This window comes from Argentina silus, assembly GCF_951799395.1.
Source record: "Argentina silus genome assembly, chromosome: 2".
NCBI lineage: Eukaryota > Metazoa > Chordata > Actinopteri > Argentiniformes > Argentinidae > Argentina > Argentina silus.
Genome location: NC_139656.1, coordinates 941669 through 963974, shown reverse-complemented (window position 1 = coordinate 963974; position 22306 = coordinate 941669). Strand labels below are relative to the sequence as shown.

At 42.3% G+C, this 22306-nt stretch overlaps 2 protein-coding genes across 3 annotated transcripts; both read left to right on the top strand.

The window, feature by feature from the left end:
• Positions 1-124: 124 nt before the first annotated feature.
• bckdk (branched chain ketoacid dehydrogenase kinase) lies at positions 125-14782 on the top strand. Its single transcript, XM_083665457.1, has 11 exons — positions 125-486; positions 1484-1552; positions 1957-2067; positions 3059-3106; positions 3873-3992; positions 4530-4628; positions 5703-5776; positions 7625-7753; positions 11093-11182; positions 12017-12172; positions 12853-14782. Exons 1-11 carry the CDS (start codon positions 241-243, stop codon positions 12995-12997), a joined length of 1287 nt encoding a protein of 428 aa, XP_083521583.1. The 5' UTR covers positions 125-240; the 3' UTR covers positions 12998-14782.
• A 696-nt stretch (positions 14783-15478) lies between these two features.
• Positions 15479-20468, top strand: orai2 (ORAI calcium release-activated calcium modulator 2). 2 transcript variants are annotated; one of them, XM_083697427.1, is made up of 3 exons: positions 15479-15614; positions 16880-17115; positions 17575-20468. In XM_083697427.1, exons 2-3 carry the CDS (start codon positions 16885-16887, stop codon positions 18154-18156), a joined length of 813 nt encoding a protein of 270 aa, XP_083553553.1. In that variant the 5' UTR covers positions 15479-15614; positions 16880-16884; the 3' UTR covers positions 18157-20468. The 2 variants fall into 2 exon arrangements, with proteins under 2 accessions (XP_083553553.1, XP_083553554.1); XM_083697428.1 differs by lacking the exon at positions 15479-15614 and adding an exon at positions 15629-15778.
• Positions 20469-22306: the final 1838 nt, after the last annotated feature.

Sequence of the window (22306 nt, the reverse complement as noted above, 5' to 3'; positions counted from 1 at the left end):
CCCCTATCTCCGCCTTTCCCTCCTGTGATTGGCCACACTGACGCGTCTTCTAACAAACACTGTTCCACACTGGTCAATCTTGTATAAAGCTCTTTCTGTGCCCTATCCGACTATCTGAAACGTGCTTTTGTGTACGGTATCGGGTGTAACTCAGTAATGGCTACTGAGGCGGCCATTAAGTAAATTCAAGAACCTCCAGGACGGGCCTCTAATCTTTGATAGAAGAAAGATAGCTCCAAAATGCGTCGTAGGGTGACAGGTACAGCGTTAGAGATGCTGGGCTGTGGTACTATCACAAGCCCCAGGGTAAGCAGGCTTCTGCTGGCCCCCATCACGAAAACCATCACCCCCATCTCAACGACAGACACAGAGAGATTTCGCTCAACTTCTTCGATGCAGCAGGGATATGCAGAACTGGCGAGAGAGAGGTCCAAAACAGTGACATCGTTTTACAACCAGTCTGCGATCGATGCTTCCGCCGAAAAGGTATGAATAACGTTAGGGTTGTTAACCTTGCACTTCTTACCTATTAAATCACTTCAAACAACCGCAGCTCAAGTATTTAGCTACTAGGTAATGTCACGTTAGGGTTCTGAGATGGCAACAGTGGAGACCCTCACGGGTCAGACTCAAGGTCAGAAAGTTGAGCTAACATGGCAATTCGGGCCCGGGTGTTCAGTACGATTAAGAGGCGAGAAGCTAGTAAACATAATGAGAGAGAAACTCACTTTTAGCCCTCTAGTGTTGACCAGAGATTTTTTTTTTTGTCTACAACACCCAAGTGAAAATATAAAAAATAATACTAGTCACAGATGGGACTAGGGTCAAAGTTAATGCTTTAACTGTGTGTATCATATGCATTGCAACAATGTTTTAAGTTATTCATGAATAAGTCAAAGCAGGACATGGAGATGTCAGTAACTTGGTCAAAACTTAGGAAAACTCCACAGTCAGGTCAGATCAGGTCAGATCTGGTCTGTACCAGATGTACTCATCCATTGGTGTGGGGAATCTGCAGGGCCCTCACTCATAATTGTACCACCACTGTGGTAAACCAACCAACTATAAACTAATTCTTAATTTCTTCCATAAACCATTCCACTCAGCAATTGACAAGAGCTGCCCATGACTGTAGCAAATTCATTTGAGCAACAGAACAGCTCATTAAGCCAGAAAGGTGGACCATTAATGATGCTTAACCTTTAGGATGTTCTTTCTCCAATGATTCTCAATAAGTCCCAAATTCCATAAATTTACCCCCAAAATATGGCTGTTCTATTTAGTGTCATCCAGACCTGCACATTTTGATTACCTTCACATAAATAGGGGAAATAAGCCTAAAAAAAAAAACCTTGGATGGTTGTGTTGATATAACTCAGGAATTCCTAATCTGTTGGGTGTAGCCTAGTCTGCCTGTTCCAACAGTGTCATGTTGACCTGCGTTAGTGTGTTTCCTGTAACAGCTGTTCTCTCCTCACCCCAGGCCTCAGTCAGACTGACACCAGCCACCCTGCTCTATGCTGGAAAGTCTCCAGATGGACACCACGTCCTGGTAACAAACTATTTTATATCTGCCCAATCTGTTGTGTTGCCCAGAATGAAAAACTGAAGCCAATAACGACTTGTTATTGTTGTTGTTCTTGTCATAGTAGAGGAGGTCAAGCCTTTGTGTGCTGCCCTAAAGATAGTCTTAGTGTGGCACTCTAGTATATTACTGAATTTCTCTTTAGATCAGCCGATGGTGTGCTACATAAAACGTTTAATTAACCCTGTAGTAAACATGGCTCAAGGGATTGTAAAAGTCAAGGGGATTACTTAATTAGTTAATAAGTGCTTCACTTTCTCTCTTGCTTCTGTGGTTTGTTTGTGTCTAACCCCTCCAATGTACGTGTGTGTGTGTTTGTGTGTGTGTGTGCGCGTGTGTGTGCGCGTGTGCGTGTGCGTGTGCGTGTGCAGAGCAGTGCCAAGTACCTGCACAAGGAGCTGCCTGTTCGCATCGCACACCGTATCAAGGGCTTCCGCAGCCTGCCCTTCATCATCGGCTGCAACCCCACCATCCTCCAAGTGGTAAGTCCAGGCACAGACCTTGGGCATAGCTTCCACTAAATGTCTCTCTCTAAAGTACCATACATTGACAACACCTTGTTACAATATTTTGCTCATTATCTTAGCTAAATGTCTTGAGTTCCTACATGAATTAGATGGTCGTCTGTTATTGAGGCAAACAAAGCCCCATCCCTCTATGCCAACAGAACTGTAATCAGTTCAATTCAATTCTCAGCCTACACCGTTTGTGTGTGTTAAAAGTTAGGCCTTGTTATTGTCCTATGGAGCTGAACTGTGAGGCAATATGTGCCACTGGGAGGTCTTACTTTGTTATTTAACTGCCATGTACAGTGTGAGAGGCTCCTCCCTCATGCTTCCCTACCCACTCACCTCTCCCCGGCCTGTTTACGTCTTCAGTCTTTGCACTGAACTTTTACCTAGATCTTCCTCTCTCTTGACCCCGCCATGCTCTTTTGTGCTTATTAAATAGTGCCTGGATCTTGGGATCAGTTTTTAACCATTTCAGAGAAGAGTATGAACAAGCTATGTGCAAAGACTTCTCAGACACTCCTCCTTGTGTCATTTGTTTTGTGTGGGAAATTGTACTATTGTCAGTAGTTGTTCCAAGAGATACAGGTTCCAAAAGACATGCGTAACCTGTTAATGTTTTTTTTAATTTTTTTTTTTAATTATTGTTGTTGTGTTGCAGTTTGATTCAATTGTTAGGTCTATTTTGTGGTTACATTATCCATTTAATTCAATCCAGAAGTCAAGGGACCTAACTTGTCAAGATTTGAGCTGGTGTGCTGTGCAATGTGGGAGACCCTATGCTGATTTTCTGGAATGTAGACCATAGCACATGCACTGCCATGTGTTGTTGGGGCCATCTCTAAGAGAAACATGAGGGGGTGGGGGGGGGGGGGGGTGGGTGGGGGTTATGTAACAAGGGGTTATCTTCTTTCAGAACCAGTCCCCAGATGGGAATTCTAACACCCCTTTCCTTCTCTTGCAGCACGAGCTCTACATTAGAGCCTACCACATGTTGAGCGACTTCCCAGCGGTGAGTTCCAAACACCCAGAGCAGGGGTTGGGTAGGCCTGGTTCAAGGGTTCCATATTTACCTGTCCCAGCCCCTGGGCTGTGTAACTAGAGTAGCTGTCAGGCTAGCATGCACACAAACAACACCAGGTTGACAAATTTGTTTGTTTGAAAATCTTATTGGGTTGTACTGCATTAGCTCGGAAAAAGCTATCATTGTAAGTATTATAAATACAAATTAAAAAGCTATCATTGTAAGTATTATAAATACAAATTAAAAAGCTATCATTGTAAGTATTATAAATACAAATTGCAGATGATCGCAACCAGCTGAAATATAATCCTAAACAACATTTTAGAGTAAACAAAGTATTGTTATGAATTGAGGCTCAGTCCTTGTCAGCTAATGGTCAACTTCCAAGAAAATCCACACTGGGTTTACGTAGAATATGTCTGGTCTGTTTTTAGTTTGGGTGTTTATTGCAATATGTTGGTGCCCATTTAATCTTGGTGATTATGACGTGCCATGTACCTTTTCAACACATCATACCAACTTCTGTTTTCTCCTAAAAAAAAATAGGTTTCCTCTCCAAATAACATTGAGATCAGATATTTGGGCAATACCTGGTATTGTGTTTTCGAAAGTCTATTGCTCTATGATGAAAAAGTTCCATGTCCATTTCATAACGGGTTATGCAATAGAATTTACCTCAGTGCTCATTGTGATAATGGTCAAACACGACTGTCTGGCTTCATGCTGCCTCAACTGATGTCATGCTTTTTGACAGATCAAGGACCAGGAGACGGAGGCTCAGTACAGCAAGCTGGTGCAGCGGCTTTTAGATGACCACAAAGACGTGGTCACTCTGCTGGCTGAAGGCTTCAGCCAGTGTCGCAGGCACATCCAGGTAACCACTGCCTGCTTGATGCACAAAACATGAACTGTTGCAACTCATTTATGATCCAGCTTGTTTTAGGGATGCATGATATATCAGTAATCATATCAGTATCGGCAGACGATAGCGTCTTAAAAACAAGATATCGGCTCAACATTGAATTTAATCACTGATATTCTGAGTTTATATTCTAGAGCTGTCTGAGCAAAAATACTTAAGCTCAAGTTGCACAAGCAAAAAGCATAGTAGTTAAAATGTGTGGAACACATGCCTCATTGTGAAATTTTGAAACATTGGCCCATTGTGAAACATTTTCAATCGGTGTCAGTCGACCTGGCCAGAGAAATATCGGAGATCAGTATTTGTCCAGAAAGGCCACATCAGTGCATTCCTAGTTATTTTTTTAGAACAGCTGTTTAAATGCCTTTCTGTCAATCAATCTAGTTTAAGTGTCTGGCATTGATGGGCCTTTTTTTGGCCCCTTGTAATGTGATCATAGGATTCTAACACTTGTGCAGTATGCTCTTATAGAGTTTGTTTATGTTCTAGGATGAAACCCTGGTTCGTAACTTCCTGGACACCACCCTCACCTCTCGTCTAGGTATCCGGATGTTGGCCACACACCACCTCTCCCTGCATGAAGAAAATGTACGGCTCCTGTACAACTTTTCTTTTTTGCACTCTGTTCAAGAAATGTTATCAAGTGTAAATGTCTATCTAACATTGAATAGCAGCACATATCTACAATGTTTTAGCCATGACCCATTGTCAAGGAGGTGTTTATGTAAATCTAACGTGTCGGCATGGGGATGGCCTTGCATTAGCCTTTGGTAACGTGTTTGGGATTAGAGCACAACAAACAACACCCTTTTTTTGTATGCATAGCGTGTAGACCTTTCTTTGGACATTACTGTTTTGCAAGAAACATGTGATCTATTTCTTTTCAAATATATATAGTTTTCTAGTATCTTCTAGAGTTATTTAAAAATAGCTACACTATAGAGTTTATACAAATTTTACCACTGTAACTCCCAGTGCAGAAATGCAGATCAATGATAACTCCTAATTAACATGTTCCAGACCCCGCCACACTCATGTGAGTTAAAAAGAAAAACCAACACGTGAGTTGGACAAAGCCACTATTTGAATGAAGTCAGTGCAGTCTGCTGGCCCCATGACTTTCACCAGAGCGTATTTGTATCCTCCTAGTTTCAACCATTGCTGTATGTAGCCTCTGCAGCCAAAGAACTCAACAGGGTCTGGCAGCCCTCTGCTCCAGTGACATAAGAGGTTGGTGTGGCACCCAAGTGGGCCTCAGAATATTAGTATATGACCCAGTTATAGGGTCTATATATATATCATGTCTGTGCAGGTGCTGGGGATGATGAAGCATGTTTGAGGACTCTGGAGACTCCCTGACTCAGGCCCTTAATAGCCAACACCCCTGCTGAGGTTTCTTGTTGTTACTTAATGGCAGCTAAATCACTCAAGCTACTGTATAACGGGTTGGCTGCAAGCAACCACTGAGATGTCTCAGTGATGTTGTTTAGACTTTGTTTATAATCCAAAACTTATCAAATCAATGTGATGGGTCATATTGGAAACTGTTCTTTCCTTTCAGATCAAGATGTTTTGCCAACCTCTCAGTTTAGAGTTTTTAAAGCGTATTTCCAGTTTTTAAAGCATATTAATCACCTCTTACATTTCCCACTCTTGTTGCAGCCTGACTTTGTGGGTATCATCTGCAGGCGACTTTCCCCGAAAAAGATCATTGAGAAGTGGGTGGATTTTGCAAGGTGAGTGTTGTCATTACCTACATTGGTTCAGAATAATCTCACACTACTACTGAGTATTGTTTTAACCCCCAGGTGACTCCCTGCCAGTTGGCCCCTGCTTGCCTGTGTGATAAGCTGATAAGGCTCATGCATGGATGTGTCACTGAGGCTACTACTAAGGACTGTTTATATGGGCCTTTGTTCCCCATTATCAGTTGTATCAATGGTAGCCTATAATGATTTAGATTTTGAAGTTTGAATACGAGGGACTGTACATGGGGTATTTAGTTGCTAAGAAGTATGAACTTCTCACTAACTAAGAAATACCCATTGCATGCAGACTGGTTTGGTACCTTGCTTATTAGCATTTCAGTACTACCTGAGAGAAGGTGGTGCAAATATAAATTCACAAACAAAATACAAAGAGAGAGTCAGTGTGTTTGTCTTCTGGATTGTCTGCATCCTGTTTAAATCAGATGAATAGGCATTTTGCATGTGTATTGTCAGACAATTTATTTAACTTTAATGATCAGCCTTCATAACTTGCCCCACGTAAGATGGTCAAAATTCTATTTAAACTTCAATGTCTTCATTCAAAGTTCCATTGTTGCTTCTCTCTCTCTCAAGAGGATGGTGGCTCAGCTTTGATTGACAGCTTTGATTTGATTTGCTGTTTGGTTTAGAGAACAAACACTTTTTTTTCCCTTCCAAAACCCATAGACGGGCCTCATAGCAACTCAGAGACCAATCGAATCACACCCTCCCTCCCATCTCATCAGCAAATCACAGGGCTACATGTGTCCCCTCAAGCATTTGTTTCCCAGACTGTCAATGTCAAGATGTTATTAACAGCACTTGTTTTTCTGCATAATGTTGTACTTTTTAAGTATTTTCACTTAATCTTTTCTCCTTCATCCCATTAATTTGACTTATTTCCCATTTAAATCTTTCTGATATGTTTCTGAATCTGAGGTACATCTTGCTCAACTAGCTTATCTTCACCCTCACAACCAATCAATGGGATTCAAATGAATGGTTTGTTGGTATGGCAGCAAGATGGGCAGTTTTATTGTAAAGATGAAGGCTACCAGGCTGACATCACTATTTTCCACTTGTGCTGTGTCAGGAAGTTCAAAGTCATAACTCTGTGTGTGTGTGTGTTTGTGTGTGTGTGTAGGAGGCAGTGTACACAAATAAAATGTGTGTACATAAACACACTCATCAGCAGCCTATATATGCACTTGTTGTCCCAGATCAGCTCTCTAGGAATGTGCAGCTGCTCTCTCACTCTTGGACCCCCCCTTACTCAAACTCTTTCCAGCCGCTGGGTTCTGGCTGCATCAGAACAAAGGCACTAATGCGGATTTTCCAAGCCAAAGGTGCCAGGCCCTGAATCAGCAGGGCTGTCCATTTACCCTACACTTCTCCCCATGATCAGAGAGACCCCCCTCAATTATAAACCAGACTCAACATCCTACATCCTCATTTGGTACCCATCAGCACTTTAGAGTAGACAGGATCTCAGACCCCCCTTAGAGGCAAACAGCCATGTATCCAGTACAGATGGGCTTTCTAGTCTAGTATGGACCACCATCACTTAGAGAGAATGGATACGGGAAAGTGTGACCAGTTGCTTGAGATAAGGAGTAGGGACTGATTCATAATGACCCTGGCCAGTGGTATTCCTACCAAGTCATGTAGGACTTATGTTGCGAAGCATCCCCACTGAGGTGGGATATTCATATATTCTTTTGCTAGCACAGTTAAGACCCATTGCTTATGTGTTGTGCACAAACGTACAAGCAAGAGTGTGGGACTGTTGTCCGAACACAAGGCATGTGACTGCATGTTTCCTCATGTCCTCTGCAGGCGACTGTGTGAGCACCAGTACGGTAACTCCCCCCGGGTGCGGATCAACGGCCATGTGGCGGCCCGCTTCCCCTTCATCCCCCTGCCCCTGGACTACATCCTGCCAGAGCTGCTGAAGAACGCCATGAGGTAGTGGAACAACTCTATGAGAGTCGGATCTAAAAAAAAGTTTCTAAAGAAAGCTGTAAAGTAACCTCAAACTAACATTGTGAAACCAACCTGTATCCATCAAACCTGTTGCATCCATTGTTAACTCTTGGGACTTGTTTGATAGTTACACATTTGTTCTCCCCGAATATTAAACCGCATGTCACCCACATTTACACCCCAGTGTCAGACAAAACTGTAACTAATGTCACACCTCACAAATACCAGTCCATACAGCATGGCATCCAACACCTGTCTGTCATCCATCATCACTTGTCAGGGAATAATTGGAAATAAAAATTCACACAAGTTAACATTACGTTATATCTGGTTAATAATAGTTAATAATGATGTTTTGCTCATCCCTGTGTGACAGAAAATCAATCGTATCGGATCCTGCTATTTTACCATGCCCTCAAGTTATGATAAACCGGGTTTCGAGGAGTTCAGGCTAATATCTGAAGCTGATGACTCATTCTACGTGTCATTAACTATGCATGTGAACGTTAGACATTAAATGGGAGAACCTGGTCACGATTATGTTGTGCTGTATTAACAGAACCTTTATCTAGTGCACAACATCACATTAATGCACATAGGAAGAATGAGAATAGAATATCAACAAAATAACCAATTGAACAGTTTCAAAGCAATACATGACTGTAAGTTTTAACCATACGTTTAATGTGTGTCAAAGACAACACAGGAGCGTAACTCAAAGTAGGTTGTGCTGTCCTTGTCTTTAAATATCATCCCAACAAAATGACATAGGTGTGAGACACATTGCAATTGCAAAGGAATTGACAAGAGTCAAGGTGAATTTCTTCAGGATGTCTGCCAGGCATGCTCATTCAACTGTAAATATGTAGAGGGGGGGCATTGACCACCATTCACACTTGGAAGACAAATGGTCACTGTCTTTGTCTAAATCTAAAACATCAGCATTCATAGGGGGATTTTTAGCATGATCTATGACTGATTTGCCATGACAATGGACTACAATAACCAGGCCATCAGAAGTAGGCCAACAGATTCTCTTTCATGGGTGCGTTGTGTAAGAGGACTAGGATGGAATGCGGAGGGTCATGCCAAGCTGGTCCCACTGCTAGCTAGCTTGAATGAGCAGACGTGCACAAAGAGAAATTATTGAATGGTCGTTAGTTGGGGTTATAAAACAGTTCTCGGGCAAGTGTGACTGATCATGTGTTCATAGTTCCAGAGAATGGGGTTAGGTATTCCACAGCTCTGTATGGTACAAGTAGGCTAGGTGGATTTGTCCTTTACCCTGACTTCCTGCTTTCCACACTGGACACAGTGAGTGTTCCTGGGCCTGTGGTAAAGTAGGTCACATATATGTTGCTATGCGTTTTTTTCTTGGAAACCAGCCACAACTGCAACTGTGCTTTCAGCAGATTTACGATCCGTGTCTGGAAACATGAGGGCTTCATTCAATGTATAGGCCAGTTTTTGTTGTTGTTGTTCGAAGTACAGTACTGATCCTATAAACCCTTTTTTCAGGTCTTTGGTTGAAACTCATCAAACTCACTGTTAGTTACATCTTTTCTTTTTTTTCTTTTTTTTTTAATGCAAATGGAAAGAGGAACACACATTTTGTCTCCTTAAAGGGATAGTTCAGATTTTCGACCTCATTTTCCACTTACGTGGCATTTAGCCATATCGGTGTACATGAATGGGATTACCTGTACGCTATCAAAAGCACAGAAAACTTTAAAAACTTCTCCAAGCAAAATTTAAAACAGGATTTCGTTATCAGGGGTTCCGTAGAAAAATATTATATTGTTTTCTTTGAATAGAATGGACTAGCTACTTCAACCAAATGACTGTGTTCCAGTCAAGTGAGCAATAAGTTGCAGGCTCCAGTGTTTGGATGTAATAAAAAAAAATGTTTTCCAAACCAAGGGTTTTCTCAGTTCGATTAATATGAGTTTACACTTGTAATGGTGGAAATAACCAATTGTTTTCATATTGACATGCGTGTATAGCCCACAAGGAAATGAGGTGGCTGTACTGGTATGGCTAAATGCTGGCCCCAGAGCCAGCCAAAGAAAGCTAAAGAATGAAATATGACTGAAAAAAAGTGTTTGGATGAGCCTACAACACTCCAGGTTTTTCAGTGTTAGGCCTCATTTTCGCTTTAATAGTAGAAATTCCTGCAAAGATGTTGTTTTAGGGGTCATAAGCTACATTTTCTAATAGTGGCAAACATTCCTTGTAAACAAACACAATGTAAAGTAGGTGCGTAAAGGCCAGTGTTCAACCTTGACACCAGATCTTAAAAAGTCTTTGAATAAAACAGTACAACAGTAATCCCTTGATCACTACCAATTTATCATGGCCCTTAAGCGCTATTTTAAAGGTCAAAACTACATACTCGACTTTTAAGAATGAAGAAATATTGTTGTGCTTACTTAAGAGAAAAGACAGGACAAACAGCAGTCTGTTAAACCATAGTTTGCTAGTTTTGCTTCATTTTCTCCTAGTTGCACATACTCTGTGTTGTCGTGGGTCGTGTAACAGCCATCATGGTTGGGTTCGTCTTTGTTTCTTGGCTGGGAACGTTGTGTTCTTGGAAGGAGGTCTTGGCCTAAATTCAGAGGCATTCCTTAGAGATTCATAGGGTTGAATCTGAACTCTGGGAACAGAGACGGGGACACTTGGACACTGTTTGTTCTGTGCACTCCCTCTAGCTGTGTAACCAAGAACCTGGATAGAGTCAGTGGTTGTTCCTCAGCGGTTTTAAATAGCATCCTCCCCTCAATTATTTGTCCCTCATGACTGTTTATCTGGGCATCACACTTCACCAATGCACTGAAGTGATCCAGTCTTGTCCTCTGTCACAGGTAGCTATTTAAGAGCATTGGCACAGCTCCTCTCCTAGTTTGACCTCCCCTCTCCTCTAATGAAATGTATCAGTGTGCTACTGCTCTTGGTGGCCAAATGTTGCCATGGCAATCTAGCTCGTGAGAGGGTTGCTAGGCTGTAGGTACGTGTGTTCAATAGGATTTTACACAACCTTTTACTGCAGTGAGGATTAGGAATAGAAGTGTTTCTGCTCTTGGTGCCCAGTCTCAAATGTCATGGTTACCGAGTGCAACCATTCACACACACTCCTGTTCCCTGTTCCCAGAAGGCTGCATCACGGTGTGATCATTGCGCAAGTGTCATGTACCAGTGAAACTCTTTAGCAATCCGAGTTGCTTAGCATCACATTTCGGAGTCGCAAGAGTGCAAATGTCCCTATTTTAACTTCTCCTTGTTTAACTTCCCCTTGACCTCAACTCGAACTGTGTCCCCCCTCAGAGCCACCATGGAGAGCCACCTGGACACACCATACAACGTACCCGACGTGGGAGTCACCATCGCCAACAACGACACAGACTTTGTCATCAGGTGAGTGGCTGACTGTCTGGCTGATATGACACTAAAAAATAAAATATGACACTAAAACAGACCCAAAACCTTCCTATGACCTCCCCCTCTTTCTACTGAAAGTCCACCTTTTAACGAGATTAACAATTGGAGTCCCAGACTCCAGGCTTAGCCGTCTGAATGGGGAACCTGACACCCCGTCACCACTGGGAGGGATTCTCAGCTAATGGGCTTATCAGGCCCAGAGTGGTCGTCATGGCAACAGGACCTCTGTTGAAGCCTAGTCAGCAGACTGCCGCACTAACGCTGTGTTTAAGAACTGTAAATGGACATCTGTTTACACTGGGCAAATTTACAGAGGCTAAAATGTTTGACTAACACTAAAACGGTCAGCATATTAAGTGCTTTTTGTATTTGTATAAAAGGTGAACATGCAGAGAGCATACAGAGATCAATGTATGATAAGCCTTTGACAAAGTAGTGTTGAGTTGAAAAGCTGGTGTGCTCAACTGCGTAAAAAGAGTATCGCTAGTGTTGATGTGTGTTCTGGGCCTGCGTCTGTTGAAGTGAAGTGACGTCTGTTGATGCAGCTATAGAGTAGACATTTTGCCATTTCAAATGGATGTGAATACAAAGAGAGGAAACAAAATGGGATCACCAGATAAAAAAAAGCCATACATGTTATGACCCATACATGCTATAAGCATTGATATGTTTGTATTATATATCTTTTATTTAATATTTATGTTTTCAGTTCATCATATTCTAACCAAGTGCACTGCAGCACAGCATCAGGTCCCAGGGGCAGTGTTGATGTGAGCTTCTCTAACCTCTCTGGGCGTCCTGGTCTATTAGGATCTCAGACCGCGGTGGAGGCATCTCCCACAGTATCCTGGACCATGTGATGGACTACCACTACAGCACGGCCGAGGAGAGCGCCCAGGACCCCCGCATGAACAACCTCTTCAACAACATCACCAACAGCGGGCCCCAGCAAGGCCCCATGCACGGGTAAGAGAGAGCCACCACTGCTGCTCCAGTCCATCTTTCCTTCCCATTCATCCACCCCATCATTGAGTACCACTCATTTGACTTGTTGATCTACAAAAGCTATTTCGAGAATTAATGTTCACCTGTCTGTGATTACAACAAGGAAGTGAGGGAGAAATCATGGATTTTGAAAGTATTGGAGCAAGGCCGATGTCACAGACTGAGGCAGGGAATGATCACCCAGTAAAGGCCCCATGGAGCCCAGGTTGTGTTAGAACCCGCTTCATTACGAAGAACACGCTTCATTGCTATCTTTCACTCAGTGTACCTTTTAATGTTTCCTAATATGTTCATCCCAAGCTCCAGTTCTGTTTTGAACATTTGCTCCCATAAATAATGAGCATGATTTGAATTTAGTGAGTGTGATAATCCTGCCCATTGTGTGCATTGGACTGTCGATCCTGTTTACAAAAACTGCTCTTGCTGTCATACTGCAGTGTTGAATTAACATGCTGCTAAATTGGCACTGCCTTTGTGCCATGTAAAGTAGAATGGACAATGTGCTTTCATTCATCTAGTTTACTTCTATTGTGAATTGGGACTATGCAAAGGCTACTGTATAAATGTTATCTGCCACTGTATTTAAGGGTAGCATTTGTGTCGGTGTATTTATTAATGTTGTCCTCTCTGTGGTCATGCAGGTTTGGCTTTGGGCTGCCCACATCCCGAGCCTATGCCGAGTACCTGGGCGGCTCCCTGTCCATCCAGTCCATGCAGGGCATCGGCACAGACGTATACCTACGCCTGCGCCACATCGACGGCAAGGGAGAGAGCTTCCGTGTCTGAGACCCCCCCCCCCCCTCCACTGGGGGGGCTTGGTCATTTCAACGCTAGCCTGGGCTAGGCTACTTCTTTGGTCCACAACAGTGATAGAAGTGAGCCAGGTAGCTCCTCACAGACTCACCTCTACAAGTTACCTTTTTCGCCTTAGACTATAAATGGCCACTTTCTCGTCTTTTCTTTTGTTTTTCCCCTCTGTGGCTGTTTCTTCAGCAGCGTGAGGGCTTGAGAACTTTTGAACAAACAGGTCATCAAGAGAGAGTGCATGGTGGTGAGTGTTGATGTTGGTACCTGTGGTAGAAAGAAAAAGAGGGGGGGGGAAAACTTCAGCCTTAATGAAGTTCATTTGGTCTGCCTGTAAGTTACTTGTGTTGCAAATATAAAGAGACGTTTAAAGGACTTATATGAAGCTGGAAAGACAGGGTCTCTCCTCACACACTCCAGTGGCTACCGTTTAAAGCTCTTCGCAGTTTGGGTGAAGCTTCCCTCTCTAAGGACCTCTTGAATCACCTATGGAGGACACCATGGAGAAAACCGCCAAAACACCAGTCAAACAGCACTCGTTGAAAGATTTGTTAAAAAAAAACACGATGAACTTTGAGTGAACTCCCGGTTTCATCACCATTTTGTCTAGCTCTCAGGCAATGAAAACAAGCAGAGATGTTCAGTTGCCTTACTGTGTGTTGCTGGTCCTTACGACCATATGTTGATTTTACTTAACCATTGCTCAACCTCGTCTTTGTCTGTAAAACAATTTCACACTCCACTCACTACCATTTTAGTTAGTCTAATAACATTTGCACAACGAATTGATTTTTGGAAATGCTTATCACTTGCTGTGTCTTCATAGTAGCTGAGCTATAACTTTAGAGCTTCAATATACCGGAAGAAGTATTGTTTATATTCATGTTTTGATTATTTATCTCTGCAAAGAAAGTGTTAAAAAAAATGTCAATATTTCAAATGGGTTGCTAATTTCCTTTGTTTGAAGCAGGCTTGGTTTAAGAAGGCATTGTTACTGATCACATTCCGAGAAGGGTCAAACTAAGGAAACCTTACTGTATGGAGTATGGTTGATATTTGAGATGCATGATGAATTAGAAATATATACATTCAGGCATGTGGTCTGGACTGACATTACAATGCTGAAAATTGGCATGTAATCCTTAAAATGAAACGTCAGCATCTGTGAGGCGATTTCTAACATGATTGTAGGCACCTGATTATCAACAGATGTTCCCTGTGATGTTTGCAGGGCTGGGTGGGGTGGGGTGGGGCGGCAGTACAATCATTCTAGCATGAGAATACTTCTTTGATAGGCTGCATTAGTCTCTTGAAGGACTGGATGTGACCAGTCCAAATCTGCCCTCTGCTGGCATAGAGCTGCAAGAGATTCACCCTGTCTGTAAAAAAACAAACAAAAAACAGCATTATATCATATGATATTAGTATGAAATAAAGTTGAATATAATGCTCTTATTTATTTTTTTATCATTACTTTATTGATATTTTGGAAAGTATGACAATGGCATAACTAAGTGGTCTGTCAAATTTCATTCACTGTTCTGTTAAAACATAAGCTTTGTTGTCATGAATGAAGACTAACACCCATATTATTGTATTTAATTTTCTTCTCCTTGGATATATGGCCAAATAATGGAGTGGTGTTACTGACAGTATGCACTGGTGTGGATTACTCTGTCTGTTGATGATTGTTCCCCATACATGTAATTGTTCATTGTTTCTTGGGCATTATTAAGCGCTATGGGTGGAATTTCACGTATTTTGCTTAAGACCTAACTCATAATGGCAATACAATTGTTGGTTTGTCCGAATCAATTCAACATTGCACAAGGGTAATGTTTGAAATATGTGTGTGTCTGTGTCCATCCGTCTGCTGATTGAGACAGACTGATCCCTGGTGGGGGATTGTATTTTGTTTAATCATTCAACATCCTTACATCTTTTTGCATCAGGGTGTAGCATCTTCCTCTTTTAAGAACAGCTTGAATGAAATGTGCCCTGAGAACTGAACTGACTCATTCGGTCAGCAAAGGGTCAGCATCAACCTCCCACTAGGACCACAGGAGGTTGAGAAGAACTGGTTTAGCAGAGCAAACAGTAACTTCTGGATGGATCTAACAAAGAAACGTTATCATACAAGTTTGTCTCACTGCAGACAATGTCAGGACCACACCTGGTTTGCCTTTAGTAAAGGAGGCACAAGGGGCAGGCTACTGTACATGTACAGTATTGCGTATATACTGTTGGCAGTTTATCCCCGCCCCCTCCAAAAGCATGTCTACTGAATGAAATTATTGTGTGTCATGCTTAACCTGCAAATTCCTCTGCACTCATTACACTATCATTTCACTTAAGATTGCTCACCTTGATGTCAGTTCGTAGGTGCGATCTCTTCTCTGCGATGCGGAGACAGCCACACCCTCATCACGTGACCAGAATTCTTGACAGCAAGAGAGGAGGAGGAAACAAAATATTGCAGCCTGAACTGGTCTAGCTATACTGTAAGGCTTTACATCATCCGCCTTGGTTACAGAAACAATCTGACTGAGTTCGCCCAGGTTTGTGGATGATATAGCTCAAAGGACGTCTTGGCAGTAAGGTAAACTCTCAAACACCCCGGAGTGGTGAATTTGCTAACTATCTGAACCACACAATTTAGTCGACGGGATTCTAGCCGACTTCCCAGACTGACTGAAGTGAAATTCGTCTTCCATTCATTCTCAGAATTGCTGGAGTGATAATTTTGCATTAGGGCTCTATAATGTAAGTGTTATTCGTGTAACATTGTTAGCTATATCCAGCTCATTTGCTTGCTTGGCATTGCACGCCATCGCGCGGTAGATTGTTGCTAGCTAGTTACATTGCTAAAGATTAGCAGCTTGGCTGACAGACGCAGCTTGATACGTGGCCCCCGAAACGGATGAGGTTGGCGATGCTATCAAACTTCCATTTGTGAATTTGGTTTTCAGCTTCGCTTGCTGGTTGTAAATAAATGCACTTGGACCCTTGGAATTGAGGCCAATTTACCGCTCTTGTCTTGACACACTCAATCATATTAAGGACTAAACGAGAGCAGAGAACCAGCGAGCCACGTTGCGTAAATACGTACATACATGCACGCAGCATGTATTGAAATGAATTATAAATTATGTTACCCCAAGTCTTAGAAATGAGTTATTTACCCAGACCTAGGATAACAAGATCGGTGTTCAGCAGCCACTAACATTTCGATGACGAGTACAGTAAATCTGCCTACTGTACACACTACACAGTTTTTAAATTCGTACAGGCGGGTAGACTTTGTCATTAGTCATATAAGGGACAGTTTTATTGCAATAACAGAAAATATACTTATACGGCCGTTCAAACAACCACCTCACACACAATACAACAACCAAAATACTTCACAGTTGACATACTTTTCTTGTTTTTATGTAGGAATCATTTAAAAAGTAAAACTCATGTATAAAAGCTTTAAAAAGGGATTGCTTAAGGAAATGTGTATTTGTGTATGCCACACTTCCAATTTTATGTCCTGCACACAACCAAAAACAGAATGAATACAGTCATTTTCAAGTATGCTCGTCTTCCTGCAGCCATGTCTCTCTTTGTTTGCTTTTAACTGTTGATAATATGTGATAAAACAGGGGAAACTAAGCCAAGTAAGTGAGCATTGCAGCCATTTGTCATTCTTGAAGAACCCATGGCAAGTCAGACTCAAAAAGTGCTCTCCTTAACACCTTGAATCCCATGAACATATCAACATCTATCTCACCAGCGAATTGTGTAGTGCTTGCGTATCAATGCACTATGATACGCACCATTTTGTCCCACAGTTAACGTCTTTTCCTCTTTCTCAACCAGTTGCCATGAGCAGGGACCTGAACGTGCCCATGGGTTCCCCGGCCCCGGGGGGTTCCGAGCAGAGGCAGGATGGCGGGGGGATGGACTACAGAGACTGGGTACGCCGCAGCTACCTGGAGCTGGTGTCCTCCAACCACCACTCGGTACAGGCCCTGTCCTGGAGGAAGCTCTACTTGAGTCGGGCCAAGCTGAAGGCCTCCAGCCGCACCTCGGCCCTGCTCTCAGGCTTCGCCATGGTGAGTCACCCACTCACGCACTCACTGACAGGGATGCATGTAAAGGGGGCTGTTTTAGGACAGGAAATCTATTGTGGCGATTGCTGAGCTAATCCTGACCAGTTTTGCCTTCCCTGAGACTAGATGGATTGTGTGTGCTCGTATTCAAAATATTTCCAGAGACAGAATTCAAGTAAATACTTTGTCTTTAGTTCAGGAGTAATGGTCAGGGTAATGGTGTTTAAAAGTTGTCCTGGTAGACTGTATCTTTTACTGGAGACATACTTCAGATAAACCTCAGAGGGAAAGCTTGTCACAGGCTGCTATTAATAGCATGTGAACCACTCTAAAAAGCAAGAGATCTATGTCAGCCCTCTCTCTCTCTCTCTCTCTCTCCCTCCCTCCCCCCACTGCTCACTGTGGTGGTGGTGGTGGTTTGATGTTGTGGTTGTGTGATGTTGTGATTGTGTGCTGTGCCAGGTGGCTATGGTGGAGGTGCAGCTGGAGATGCAGTACAACTACCCACGTGCACTGCTCATCGCCTTCAGCGTGTGCACCACCGTGCTGGTGGCCGTGCACTTGTTCGCCCTGCTCATCAGCACCTGCATCCTGCCCAACGTGGAGGCCGTCAGCAACATCCACAACCTCAACTCGGTCAGCGAGTCGCCCCACGAGCGCATGCACCACTACATAGAGCTGGCCTGGGGCTTCTCCACCGCCCTGGGCATCCTGCTCTTCCTGGCTGAAGTGGTGCTCCTCTGCTGGATCAAGTTCCTGCCCGTGCACTCGGGCACCATGAAACAGGTGTCAGTGTCCGCCACCGAGCCTGCCCAAGCGAACTGCACCACCCCCGCCAAGCCCCCGGAGCACAGCGGCTGGCAGGCCGCGCTGGCCTCCACCATCATCATGGTGCCGGTGGGCGTGATCTTTGTGGTGTTCACCATTCACTTCTACCGCTCGCTGGTGGGCCACAAGACGGAGCGCCACCACCAGGAGATCGAGGAACTACACAAGATCAAAGTGCAGCTGGACGGGCACGAGAGGGGCCTACTGGCTGTGTGAAGCTGTTACCCATCTCTCTCTACTCTCGGTGCTATTAAACGTTGGCATTGATGAGCACCAATCTTCCACTGAATATGTGGGAGGTTTAAGGGATCCCCTATTGGTCAAGCCCTCCCCTCGACGTGGTCATTGTTAATGCCTTCCTTGAACTCTTTAGCATAGTCCCAAATGTCCACTTACAGCTGAGATATGGGATTGGAGAAATGTTACCACTCTCAAACTCATAAAACAATGGATGCAAGGACTGACCAATCCATGATATCAAAATTATAGTTTTAACCATGTTTTGATGGTGTTTGTTTACAATTACATTGTTTACAAACCATGGAGTAAAACAAGCTTATATGTTGGGTTCTGATAGGGTGAAAAAGTTAAACTAAGCTCATCAGACATTTATATTCTTCAATATTATATTCTTCAATTAATGGCTATTTATCATTCATTTAAATTCAAAAATGGATGTACCAATCCCAGATTGCCCCTTTAAGGATCTGTATTGATCCAATTTTCTCCATTTGTGCCAACTCTCCCTATTTCATAAAGTGGTGAGAACCAGAATAAGAATGTCAAACTTCACCACATCTGCTTAACGTGTACTCAGAAGGCTAAGTTAGGCAGTGAACAACACTGCAGTCATCATAACTGGGTGTCTAATTCACACTTACTTTTTGACCAGTTGTTCTTAAACAGTCTGCAATGTGCCTGAGTGGGTGACATTAATTGCATCCATTGTGGAACAAAGGCCTGTTTATTATGTATTATGTTGCTTCCAAAAAGCTCTCTTGTTCTTTTCCCCCTTGTCTTCAGACTGTAAGTGAAACCTGTTTAGCTACTCTTTGCTGTCATATGGAGATTGTATATAACAAAGGTGCCTCAGTCTTCTCATATTAGTGAATGACTACTCTTACTATATTTATTCAAGTTACTGTAAATGGTTGCTATACACCAATAACATACTTCCCACCCACACAACAAATTAATATCGTAGTAATGTAATGTAATCGAATAGTTAAATTAACTTACATTTGCTCATACAGCAAGACAGCATAAACAGTGACAAATGATATTATCACCAAAATATAAAAATGCTGGCACTACCATTGACCTTCATAGGTGAATGCGGTGCATACCCAGGACAAAGTATATCAATTATTTTCTCAAAAGAGAGGCAGGAAGAAACACCCAAAAAAATGACCACCAAAGAAGTTTAGTTTGTTTGCAGTCATTATTTTGGGTGTTACTACCAGCCTCTCTTTTGAGAAAATAGATGACGCTGTCAATCTCCACTTCATGTACATAACCACTGTTGTATACATCTGTTTTTATGTTTTACTTTAACGTTGGCAAGCACACTGTCTAAGGAATACTGTCTCCATCCATGTTTTATGTGGCCAGATTGTTATATTCAAAACAACATAATTGCAGTGCAACATGTCTGAACATGTTTGCAATAGGACTATTGCAGCAGAGAGGGTGCTTATAATAACTAAGGCCTAATATCATTTGCACCATGACTTATTTTGGAAAAATGTCGACTAGGATTGAAAGTTACTGAATATATCACCGTAGCAACGGAACAAGCACAGTGCGGTTAATTTACCATGCTTATTGGATATTTGAAATCATAATGCTTTTGTGGGCTTGAGTGGTGAGGAAATGTAAACACAGATAATTTTGCCAGTTATTTTGTAGAAATGTTTCTGTGGTTCAAGGAAGAAATGTAAGATATGGGGGTAACATTCCAAAAAACTGGTTTCTGACCAAGAGTCGCCTATTTCTGTCACAGTGGTGAGAAAAGACAAAAGTGCACTTGTAGTTTAGTTCCGAAAAGAGTGTGAAGGTTTTTGGGTTAATACACAAAATTGGTCTTGTTTTTGAGATTGTGCTTCTTAAACATACACATCCTTTGCTTCAGAGCAGGTCACATTCATTGTGTATACAATGTAAAAATGTAGCCTCTTAAAGTGCAAAACCCTTTGTGCAGACACTTCCTTTAAGTGCCAACACAACTGAGTAATTGGTGTATAAAAGTTGTCTCTTTGACCAACTAAAGGTTTTGTATGTCTGAGGTTTGTGGAACTTAAAACAAATAATTCTGTCAATTTGTGTCACATGATGGTGTGCCATTTATTTGAGATATTAATAACTGTGGCATATTAGCTACAGAGATGTGGCATGTTATTGTTGTGTTAACTGCTTTCTGTGCACTATGTAGTCTATTAAAATGTTCTGTGGGATAGCTTTTCATATGTTGTCTGAAATCTTGTTTAATATATGTTAAATAAAGACGTATATTATTTTGTTGATATTTCCATGCTCTACTATGTGTAACTTTTCTCGATACATTTATGAACGAAGTATACGCTACAATGCCCACCCTAGATATAGTTGTTGGAGCTGGTATATGAAGGTTATCAGTTCTGTTATAATATCCTTCCAGCTCGAGCATAACTTAGCCAAACAGTCTCATTTGGCAAACTTGTAAAAGATAATGTTACTAATTGTTGTTCTGCCAAAAACAAGTTTGACATAATTTCCTCCAGTTACTTAACCCTGAGATGTATTATCTCAAATGATAATCAGTTTGTTTTATTGCCTGGCTGCTCTCTGTAATTGGTGCCAATGGAAAATCCTTTCATATTAGCCTGTCTCAATAGGGCCGGATGATATCGTAGTAAAAAAGCCCCAACATTGGCGATTACATTCCATCTCCAGGGATGCAGCAATAGAAAATTAATCTTCAATAAAAAAGGCACTGGATGTGTGGATATCCTTGATCCAATGTTGATCAGGGCTGTGTTCGGATTGTCTAGAATCCATCCTTTCCTTGTAACCTTTCCTTGACCTCGCTAGCAAAAGTCTATGAGGGAGATCAAGGAAAAGTTACAAGGAAAGAAAAAAGGTAGCTTTTTTCGAACCCAGCCCAGGCCTTCATTCTCCACAAGATGCTATCATCCTACCCATTGATTGTTAAATTGAACAACAGCTGTGTAAGCACTGCCTTAACTTGACATGGTTAGGAAGCCTTTAAACAAATTAGCGAACAGCCAATGGAACAGACATTTCACCCAAGCACACAATTATACAATCAAATGTTTAGTCTACTTGAAAGGAATGTGCCCTTCAGGTTCAGTTGTGTTGAAGAGAAGGCTCTAAACCACAGGTGTTAAGTTTACCAAGCCAGCATCTCAAATTATTTTAAGAAAACATTTTTTGAGTGAAATTAAGTATTTTGCTATGGCATTGGGGAGGCAAACACGGTATGTAGTGTCTTATTAGTTCCTCCAGCATGTCTAGCACTGTTGGATATCAATTTTCCATGTCTTGAACAATGATCTAAAACCAAGCAATAATCCTAGAGAATGTGACTTGTTATGGTACAAAGGCTCTTCTGAACGTCCAACTTGTAAACAGGATTCTAATGTTGCTGTGCTATGATGACGAAGATCTGCCTGACTTGGTAGGGATACTTCAGGGTGTCCCTGACCTAGGTGTGATTGAACCTATCTTCTCTCTGAGCTGTTAAGCCTGACCTGAGGACCACAGCACCATCCTGAGGTGGAATTGAGTAGATGACATTCAAATAACTCAATCTGTTTTTCTTCTGAAGTTACAGGGGTAGTAGGAGCAGAGTTCATCAGAGGGACCAGCGTATGTATGGTTACTTTTCTTACGAAGGTACGATATGCTGCTCTCAGATTTGTCCTTTGTTTCTTTTCATAAGATAACTCTGTGATGACATGCATGGTCCATTCTAAGATGATACTGTAGCTGTTGATGCCAAGCAATGATGAGATGAAGAATTTCCTGACATGGTATTGCCACTCCAGGGTGTTTCTGACCGTGATGTGAAGTTGTAATCTTCTCCCTGAGCTGCTAAGTTTGACTGGCTTCTGAAAGCATCACCCAACTATTGCAACTTGAGGGTCTGTCAGGAGTACCTAAAACCACAACTACCTGTCTATTAGATCCAACACTCCGGTCTTATGTTCCCTCCTGTTGCCTGCACTATGGATATGTGAACTTCAACCAATTCTCATCAGTGAACTTTGAACCTTTTCTTGCAGTAAACCAGTTGGTGGGCGGACATTTTGGAATAAATCGAAACCTGCCCTAATGGATTCATCTCTGTGCCGTCTTCCAACGGTGG